This window comes from Neolamprologus multifasciatus, chromosome 9, assembly GCF_963576455.1.
Source record: "Neolamprologus multifasciatus chromosome 9, fNeoMul1.2, whole genome shotgun sequence".
Classification (NCBI taxonomy): domain Eukaryota; kingdom Metazoa; phylum Chordata; class Actinopteri; order Cichliformes; family Cichlidae; genus Neolamprologus; species Neolamprologus multifasciatus.
Window position 1 is genome coordinate 20,912,326 of NC_140447.1, and position 10,572 is coordinate 20,922,897.

Consider the following 10,572-nt stretch of genomic DNA (forward strand, 5'->3'; position numbering starts at 1 on the left):
TTTTCCCCTAAATACTTTGCTCACATCCTACCTGCACAGGTGCCATGCCCAGACCAGTACGGGCCTGCCCAGCAGTTTGACAACCACTAGAATGAAGATGTGCATGCTCATGTGCTTATAGGTCATAAGTGTGGATGTGAACTATAGATATTATGTTCTACCAAAGGTCAAGGTTTACTGGTGCTATACTTAGTTCTTACTTAAACAGAGCAGGTTATAGTGGGTACATTCTGCATACAGATTAAAGACCCTGTTTTATCATTTTTTATTTAGTTTTTAGCACCATAGGTTGAATTTCAGTCACCTCATCTGCACTGGGGTAAACGCAGTAATCGAGGATGTGTGAGTGAGGATCACTGTGGGTAATATGAAGGCCTGGTGAGTTGCTGGTGTGTGTCCTTCTATTTAAAGTCAGCTGGTCTCAGTCCATGCTTTTACATCCCAACACTCTCAGTGAACTACTCGATTATTTTTAGTGTGTGTTACGTTTATATGGGCCTTGGTTAGTGTTTGTTGTGTTAAAATATGTTCCTTTGATAAAGTGAATTTGACTGTGTATTTGATTGACAGCATTAGTTGTACGGAGCCTGTCGATACAGTTTATATCTAAGAAGAAATTAAATTTTTGGGAGTTAGAAGCTGGACTTTTTGAATATTTGTGCAATTGCTTGTCGAATATCTCTTTAAAATGCTTTAAAAAGGCAGTGAGCAGTGCAGTTCTCCTTACTATAATTACAATACACTCATTATAGTCTGTGAATTTAACACTCACTCCTCTTCATATTTCCTCATTTTTTCCACCAGCTTTGCTCCAGTGTAAGCTGGGAGAACTGGTGTGTGAAAGTTTGCCTAGCTGTATCCCATTTCAGAGGCGTTGTGACCATTTTGTCGACTGCCTGCCATTCCACTCAGATGAATCCAGCTGCCATGGTAACACGCTTTTATTACCTTACCCTTTTTTGCCATTAACTGTAGCCCTGTTGTATGATTTCCTGACATGTCGCAGGTTGCACTTACTCTAAAGTGTCATTTCTACCACCTCTGTGTCACGTCTGTCTGTGCATTTAGCTGTGATCAAATGTCTCTACTTTCATTAGTCACTCCATGCTTTAATTTAGCTTCTTTTAAAGCTTTGATTTCAATCACTGTGACATTTACTTCCAATGTGCTGTTTCATCTCAATTTGCTTTGATTCGAATGACACGTCTTTTCTTTGTATCCATTTACGAAAAAGTAATCTTTTAAAGTATTTTCGCATTTAATTTAGCACATACCTTTGCCTTTTTTTCTATATATTGCCCTCTCATGAGTCCGTTTTCCCTTAAGTGCTTCCAGTACTTCACTCATATTTGCCCATTTCGAGGGACTCTCAGGACGTTTTCAGGTCTGGCTGTTTAGTCTTCAAAGCACACCTTACGGTGTTACTGCAAGCTGCCAAAATGTGATCCATTAAAACCTCTGCTTTCCTGCATCTTTGAGAAATAAGCCCAAACCTCCCATTCAGCCTGCATTTGCTGCCAAGCCAAAGTCACTTTATCAAGGGCTGAGCAGCACTTCAGGGTTTCATAATGGTATTTCCAGCATGATGATTATTTAAAAGGCAACCCTAATAACCCTCATCCAACCTATGGAGGCAGGAGCAGTCATCATCAGATAGATTAGGTGGGCGAGGGGAAAAAAGCATGCTAAAGTAAATGGCCTGTATTTGTATAGCGCTTTACTAGTCCCTAAGGACCCCAAAGCGCTTTACACACCCAGTCATCCACCCATTCACACACTGGTGATGGCAAGCTACATTGTAGCCACAGCTGCCCTGGGGCGCACTGACAGAGGCGAGGCTGCCGGACACTGGCGCCACCGGGCCCTCTGACGACCACAGTAGGAAGTGTCTTGCCAAAGGACACAACGATCGAGACTGACCAAGCCAGGGCTCGAACCGGCAACCTTCTGATTACAAGGCGAACTCCCAACTCTTGAGCCACGATCACCCAGGTTTAATCTTCATGGCTATGCAACATTTTTCATTACATTTTAAATAACAGATAAATAACAGATTCTCCATCTGGTGACTGATCCCAAAGGGGCCGATCCTCCAACCCGGTCGTATAAGGAGTGACCATAAAGCAGCAATTCAGTCACCAAAATCATTAAAATGCACCTTATTTAAACTGGTTGGATAAGTTGTCACTTTGTGCACCTTTGGCCTACTTCCAACCAAGCTGCTCTTTTCACTTCACTCCCATTCTGACCAATCGCACTTGTGGGACTCCTCTTTCACCATGGACATCGGTACAGATGAGAATCAGTCCTTCGGCTATTACTCAGAGACCAAAGTCAAAGATTCCTCAGTGTTCAACACAAAAGACATTTCTTCCAAAACAGTTTTACTGTAATGTTCAGACACAACTAAGGGAAGACACTGGCCACATTAATGACATGCACTGTGGTGGAAAGCAAATTGAAAAGACTGGAGTATTTTAGATATGCCAGCACAGTCTTGGCTCAACACCAGACGCGAAGTTGGTGCTTCCTTCAGATAAAAATCATGTGGGCAACTTTATTTATCACAGCCACAAGAAGAAGAAGAAAGATGGCACTTAGGGATCACTCTCTTTCTCTGATGCACTTTGAAAAGACCTCATAAGAACTCTAAGATGTTTGGAGTGACCTACCTTGAATAACTGACACCTGAACTAAAAGCAAATGGTTGTCTGACATTTACTAGTAAATAAAAGCAGTTGGTGTCTTTATTTTTGAAAACATACTCACTTTACGTGGCTGGAATGCATGGTCTCTTAACTGCTCATGCTCTCTGCAGAGGTTAATGGATGACACTCAACAGTACACTCCCTCTCCCCCCCCCAACAACATAATTGACTGATTTCATCTTCTGAACAGCCACATGTCTGTTTCCTGTCAGATGAGGAGATAAATGGTGGCTACTGACAGAGTACAGTGAGGATTTGAGTATCCTGCCTTCTTCATACAAAGTGTGGTGATGCTGCATTTTCTTTTCTTCATTTGCAGAATGTCCTCCGATGTATTGCATGTATCACGGCTCATGCCATGTGATGACACAGGGGCCTGTTTGCATGTAAGCTGAACTTCACCCAGACACACACACACACAAACATGCATTTATAAGCAGACTAATACACAAACTCAGTCACATTCATTAAGATGCACAAAAGAAAGATAAGTATCTTGTCTGTTCTTCCCACTCCCCCTCTCATCCTTTATCTGTCTGTGAGAGCTCTAAAACATGGAAATCCCATCAGTCTTGTTTCTTTCCTTGGAAAAGACACGCTCCGTGAAGCATGTGGGAATCTGCTTATCCCCTGCAGATTAAGCAGGGTGGTTCTTCCTTCATTTAACCGCCACATAGTGTTTCCTGGGAATCTCTGATGGGTTCTCCTTGTCAATATTTAATCGTGGTCACCACTAAGAATAGCTATAGCGGGTAGACCCCCAAAAAGCCATGCATCAGATTAACCTGCCAGCATAATACAGCCGTCTACCTTTCAAAAACACATTCAAGACAGACACTCTGTTGGAGGTTTTTTTTTCTTATTAAGCCCGTGAATCTAGCTGTCTGCATCAGCAGCTTGGAATGTCTGCAATGAGATTTTTCATTATAAAAGAAAGAATGCAATTATAAGACTTGGTGCTGGATCTGCTAACATCATTATGCACCAGTGAAGCCTCTCTGGGAGATTCACATTTCCCCCGTTCTCTTTTCACCAAAGGTTAAATTCTCCAACACGTGAATGTGAATCATGCAGCGGGGTGGATACACCTTCCCTAAAGTCACATAACTAACTGCACGCCATGTCAACAACCCAATAAGTGTCACGTTATTAGAAAAGCAACACCTTCAATTGAAATTAAATTCCTGCATGATATGAATTTGTGATGGAAATCTCTTGTTAACACAAAACTGAGAAACTGGATTAATCCAAATTTTGGTTTTCAACAACTTCACTTCCTTTTAAACCATTTTTACAGGAAGGTCGAACTGCTGCACAAGAGCTGCACAATTTGAATGCTAAATAGCCCATACTGGCTTGTCTGCTTCTTATCTAACTTGCAAAGATGAACGCACGTCTTGTCGTGCACATCCTGACAAAAAGCGAGCTGCTAATGTCGGTTTGTAGGCTCGGCGACACGTACAGAATATAAATGTACCCGCGGGTATCAGTTCGGACAAGTTAGATGCCGGTGTGGTCTTTGCTTTTCAGTACTGCTAACAAGCTGTCTGCCCGTGACAAGTGGACACTACCGCAAATTTGTTTACTTTGTGTCCAATTTCACTGACAGAGCTCAGCTGCTGTCAATCAAGTGCACCCACACGCCTGCCCAGCCAGCAAAATGGAGAAGGGAGTATTTCATCTGTTTCTCCAGACACCTCTTCTTCCTTTTCCTTCCTGCTTTATGTCAAAAGATTTTTTTGTTAATGCTTTTTGTCTCAGAGATGCTGCCTCATTTAGTCCTCCTGTGTTTGATTCCCCTTTCCTATTCATGTCCCCGTCCAACATTCCTCAGTGCAGCGCCACCACCACCACCGCCTCCTCTCATTATGTAAGAGGACCTTACCACCGTCATTCACACTGCAGTGTGGTATGGACTTCCTGAAGCTGTTCCAGCATTGATAACAGCCCTGCTGTAGCAGAACTCATGGCCAGCACCTCTGGCTCAGTATTTACCTCACGTTCCTCCACTCTGCTGAGCAGGATCCACCAGGGAACCAGGCCAGGAGCAGCCCACTGCCACGGCTAGACAGTCGCACAATATGCACGCTGACCCCCTCTGAATGATAATGACTCAGTGTGGCTTTGCTGAGAGCTGTGTGTTTCGAATTAGAAGGTCAATGTTGCTCTGAAATCAAGCTGATACTGAACAGATGTTGACTTGGAGCAGAGTCTTAGATTTGAAAAAGAGGAACTTACTTTCTTTCCAGATGCAGCTCCACAGACTGGCCAAACAATTCGCAATTAGCCTGTGTTTCCATGCTTGATGTCCAGCAGATAAATCTTGCACTTTTTGTCAAGATGGAAAAGACGCGTATGTTCAATAAGCTTAATAGAAACTGTCAGGATTATACTTCTTTTGTTTTAGTATTTGATTTTATGTAGCGTCAAAGTCTGAGGTTTTTTTACATTATCCTGTTCTTACCAAAGTTTTGATCTATGTCTATTTAATTAAGTGTTATATGTATATGTGCATGTGCAGTGCATGTTCATTAGTAATGGATGACAGTGCCACTAGTTGCTTCATTAAAAACAAGAAATATAAAGACATATTCAGCTATGCAGTGGTTCTTAAAGTGTAGCTCAGGGCCTCCAACCCAAAATCTGATTATAAAACATGTTGTTGTGCTGGATTATTAAAAGAAAAGAGCATTTACAGAGATGGAGATCATAAAACAAGCATATTGTGTTCATTTATTCCTCTTATCTTTGGGCCAGTAGAGACTCACATTTGAGAAGCACATTTGAATCAGACTCCTCATCATGTGATCACAAAAAGCTGCTACATAAAACAAGACATGTGGTTTCAGCATCCGTGTCTCATCTTTCGTTTGTTTTTCCTTGCGTGGTCACAGCTGTCAGCCGGGATGGACAGGAAACCGTTGCCATGTCAGAGAGAAACCATCCCTCTCCACGTCTTCGCCGAAACCAGAAGACACGCAGATGGGTAATAAAGAAGCCCACCTCTTCTCTCACCTCTATTAAAATGACTCGCCTGAGTGTAATTACTGCATCCTTACTTAGCCCGTTAATGTCACTGCAGTTCCTGTGTACGTTGGCATCGGCATCGGGCTGCTGCTGCTCGTACTCGGAGTCGCTGTGTGTGTTCTGGCTCTGCGCAAGAGAAAGTGCCACTTAATGTGAGTTGGAGCTGCATTCGTTCTGCTGTTTCACTGCTGATCCTTCGTGTAACGATTATGTTCATGATAAATGTGTTGATGAGTTTGTCTGCCGGCTCCACAGAAAGCCCAACCTGACGGACTACGGGGTGATGGATAACCCAAATTTTGACTGGAAAGCAGAGGTCAGCAGACAGAAATGTCCAATCAGTCATGTTTTGAGTAACATTAAGTTTCTCAGCCGCACAAATCAAATATTTCTACCATTGTTCTCACATTTGTTCAATAAGTGGATTTAATTTTAGAAGAAGTCAGAAGGTGCTCGCCAGAAGCCTTTCTGCAAAATTAGATTTTTGATTTAGGATCATTGATTTTGCAGTTTGTGTGTCGCTATGAGTTTGTATTTCTCCGAGTGTTGTATGTACACACTGTAGTGCCTATACAGCAGGTAGACACAATAACGTAACTATATAATCTGATCAAATGCAACAGCACAAGCTGTGATGCCAAAAATATCCAATTTAATCAAGATCACATGATGAAAGGGCTTTAGAAACTGCTTCTTCACTGGCTTGCATTACCTTACACGGGTGCTCATTATTGTCCGCCCACTGTGTGTTTTGTTTCCTGCAATTTTGATCTCTGCTATTATTCCTGCTATCAATGAGAAAGAGCCAAGCGTAAGACATGATGCAAGCACAGCTCTTCCATTTGGATAATGGAATGAGAGACACACACAAACACACTTTGTTCTTAGCTACACGGGCATGTCACCGAGTAATACAAGTCAGAGTGATGTTTCATTGCTCTGATGACTGTGGATTAAAACTTTGCTCTGTGCATGTGGCATGTTTGTAAGAGTTATAATTCATAAACACATAAACACAAATCAATGTGTGACCACAAACCTTTCATGTACAGTTTCGTGATCATTTTATGAACCATTTTTCATCTTCATGTACACGAGAAAAGAGTTTATGTCGATGAATTCTAATCAGTACATTATTAAAGTGCATGTTGAATACACACAAGCATAGCACACAAAATGTGTTTAACTACACTAATTTTTCTTACTGGCAATTTTAAGTAGAGCGTTGTAGCGCCAAACCAGTATATCCATGACAGATCCGCTTCAGCACTTACACAGCAGTGGAAACAGTCGGCGATTATTCCACCTCTGCAAGACGATGAAATATTTTATGGAGGTTAAAGTTGTAATTATGTACACATAACAAGGCAAATTGATTTTAATTGCGCTTGCATTTCATGCACTCTCGCACATTAAGCCTCATCTCATTTTAAACCCATGTACATGATTTTCATTACCTCAGGATGAAAGAGCGGGCGGCTGTCCCAGTGTGAACCCCAGGAGGAGTGATGGTCACGGGCTTTCCATCAGTGTCTACCCCTGGAGGAAGGAGGTAGAGGTATGGGGTCTGTACACAGCCTTTTGGTTTCCTGTGCAGAAATCAGCACACAGGAAATGATATGTCTTTTTTTGTGTGTATTCATACATACAGGGTCTGAACTGGAAAGATGCCAAGCTGTCCTTCTCCAACCCCATGTACCCTTACCCCCCCTAATCATAATGAGGCTGACAGCAAAACCTTTGATGCATAAAAACAACAGACATCACATTTATTTTTTTAAAGATATTTTTTGGGGTAAATGCCAACTAAGAGCATTGCAACAAAACCATCGAGATGCAGAAAACATGGAGACAAAGAGGACGGGAGACTCATCAGTGGACCTTACGTATTCCCAGTGTGTTGAATTGTGCGTACACACTCTTGAGGAGTTCGTCTTGATCCACTGCACTCAAGTCCAGAGTGGGGGAGAGGATGCAAACGGTGACATGGATATATTTCACGATACCAGCTTGACTTTATGTGATACTTACATGTTTAAATAAAGGTTTAAAGCCCACAGAATAATTGATTGTTCAATCTAAGACATGCACATAAATATGAATAAACAGCACTGCGTATTTATCAACAGGAGTTCTGCTCTACGGACACCAAACTCTCTTGGTGAGACTTCAATGAGAAGATCAATAAGACTTGCATATTGGCCCAATTAAAATAGCAGATAATGCCGGAGGCTTAACCTGACTTTAATGGTTAGCATATCTGCTGCTTATCTGCTTAGTATAAAACTTCGGTTATTTCACTCATCATCTTTTGCTTATCCAGGCTTCAACCATCCGGTAATTCTGTGTTGTGGGATGGCTGGAGACTATCTCAGCTGTCACAGAGCCAAAGGCATGACACCCTGGATAATCCATTTTAACTGGCCTAACACAGAGAGACAGACAACCATTCCCACAGACAATTTATAATTGCCAATCAACCCCCGTTTAGATTGTGACACAAAGCTGGTGTACCTGGAAAGCAGCAGGCACCCAGCCTGAATTTGAACCCAGGACCTTCTGCTGGGTGTCAACAGTGCCTTCCCAGCCCTTTTAAAAAGTATTCCCTATAAGAGACAACACTGTAGATGTAGGAGGTAACCATCAGTTGATATGTTTTGGCACTGAGTTGAGCTGTTGTCAGCTGATTTCAGGGGTTGTGGTATGAGGTTAACCCAACACTGTGTTAGATATATATTTTTTAAATCTGTACAAAAGCCAAACTGTAAAAAAACAAAAAAAACCAACCTAAATTTAAAAGGTAGCTGCTACGTATCTTTTGTCCTGTTTTCCTCTCCTCATCTCCAACGAATTGCAGCAGATGGCTTTCCCTTGTCTGAGCCTGGTTATGCTGGGAAGTTTGTTCCTGTTTAAAGGGAGTTCGTCTTTCCCACTGTCGCCAAGTGCTTCCCCAAAGGGAGTCGTTTGAATGTTGGGTTTCTCTGTGTTATTGTAGGGTCTTTACCTTACAATAGAAAGCAAATGTTGTGACTCGGTACTATTATAAAGAAACATAATTGAAATTTAACCGACCACAGTTTTGTCTTTCCTGCAAAGATATGAGTAGTCACGATCCTCTCCCCAAAATCGTGGCAAGAAAGTAGATAACTTCAGTCATTCTCATGTTAATCTATTCCATTAAAAAGTCTCAAGTATGCAGAGACAGTTAAAAATATTCTTCTTCTTTTTTTAATTGCTGTAACTCTAAGTCTTAGAACAGGTTGTGAATGGTGATTAAAGGTTGTTTTTTTTTCATGTTGGCAAAAGCAGAACACATCCAGGTGACTGAATTAAAATGCTCTGCTGAATTCAATTCAATTCAATTCAATTTTATTTATATAGTGCCAAATCACAACAAATGTCGCCTCAAGGTGCTTCATAGATACAGAGAAAAGCCCAACAATCATATGACCCCCTATGAGCAAGCACTTTGGCGACAGTGGGAAGGAAAAACTCCCATTTAACAGGAAGAAACCTCCGGCAGAACCAGGCTCAGGGAGGGGCGGCCATCTGCTGCGACCGGTTGGGGTGAGAGAAGGAAGACAGGATAAAAGACATGCTGTGGAAGAGAGACAGAGATTAATAACAGATACGATTCAATACAGAGAGGTCTGTTAACACATAGTGAGTGAGAAAGGTGACTGGAAAGGAAAAACTCAATGCATCATGGGAATCCCCCGGCAGCCTACATCTATTGCAGCATAACTAAGGGAGGATTCAGGGTCACCTGGTCCAGCCCTAACTATATGCTTTAGCAAAAAGGAAAGTTTTAAGCCTAATCTTAAAAGTAGAGATAGTGTCTGTCTCCCGAATCCAAACTGGAAGCTGGTTCCACAGAAGAGGGGCCTGAAAACTGAAGGCTCTCCCTCCCATTCTACTTTTAAATACTCTAGGAACAACAAGTAGGCCTGCAGAGCGAGAGCGAAGTGCTCTAATAGGGTGATATGGTACTACAAGGTCATTAAGATAAGATGGGGCCTGATTATTTAAGACCTTGTATGTGAGGAGCAGGATTTTGAATTCAATTCTGGATTTAACAGGAAGCCAATGAAGGGAAGCCAAAACAGGAGAAATATGCTCTCTCTTTCTAGTCCCTGTCAGTACTCTTGCTGCAGCATTTTGGATTAACTGAAGGCTTTTCAGTGAGTTTTTTGGACATCCTGATAATAATGAATTGCAGTAGTCCAGCCTGGAAGTAATAAATGCATGAACTAGTTTTTCAGTGTCACTCTGAGACAGGATATTTCTAATTTTAGAGATGTTGCGCAAATGGAAGAACGCAGTCTTACATATTTGTTTAATATGTGCGTTGAAGGACATATCCTGGTCAAAAATGACTCCAAGGTTCCTCACAGTGTTACTGGAGGCCAAGGTAATGCCATCCAGAGTAAGAATCTGGTTAGATACCATATTTCTAAGCTTTTCAGCGCAGAGTACAATGACCTCAGTTTTATCTGAGTTAAGAAGCAGAAAGTTAGTGGCCATCCAAGTCTTTATGTCTTTAAGACATTCCTGCAGTTTAACTAATTGGTGTGTGTTATCTGGCTTCATGGACAGATAGAGCTGGGTGTCATCTGCATAGCAGTGAAAATGTATGCTATGTCTTCTAATGATGCTGCCTAGGGGAAGCATGTATAATGTAAACAGAATTGGTCCTAGCACTGAACCCTGTGGAACTCCATAATTAACCTCAGTGTGTGAAGAGGACTCTCCATTTACATGCACAAATTGGAGTCTATTAGATAGATATGATACAAACCACTGCAGTGCAATACCTGTAATACCTACAGCATGTTCT

The 10,572-nt window shown here is 41.8% G+C and overlaps 1 protein-coding gene across 1 annotated transcript in view; it reads left to right on the forward strand.

Annotated features, from left to right (window-relative positions):
• malrd1 (MAM and LDL receptor class A domain containing 1) overlaps nucleotides 1–9,068 on the forward strand; it is a 70,181-nt gene extending 61,113 nt beyond the window's left edge. The window contains 8 exon segments of the mRNA XM_085171855.1: nucleotides 805–930; nucleotides 3,028–3,094; nucleotides 5,603–5,694; nucleotides 5,791–5,887; nucleotides 5,991–6,051; nucleotides 7,198–7,293; nucleotides 7,387–7,440; nucleotides 7,442–9,068. Coding sequence (XP_085027981.1) covers nucleotides 805–930; nucleotides 3,028–3,094; nucleotides 5,603–5,694; nucleotides 5,791–5,887; nucleotides 5,991–6,051; nucleotides 7,198–7,293; nucleotides 7,387–7,440; nucleotides 7,442–7,486 — 638 coding nt within the window. The 3' untranslated portion in view covers nucleotides 7,487–9,068.
• Nucleotides 9,069–10,572: the final 1,504 nt, after the last annotated feature.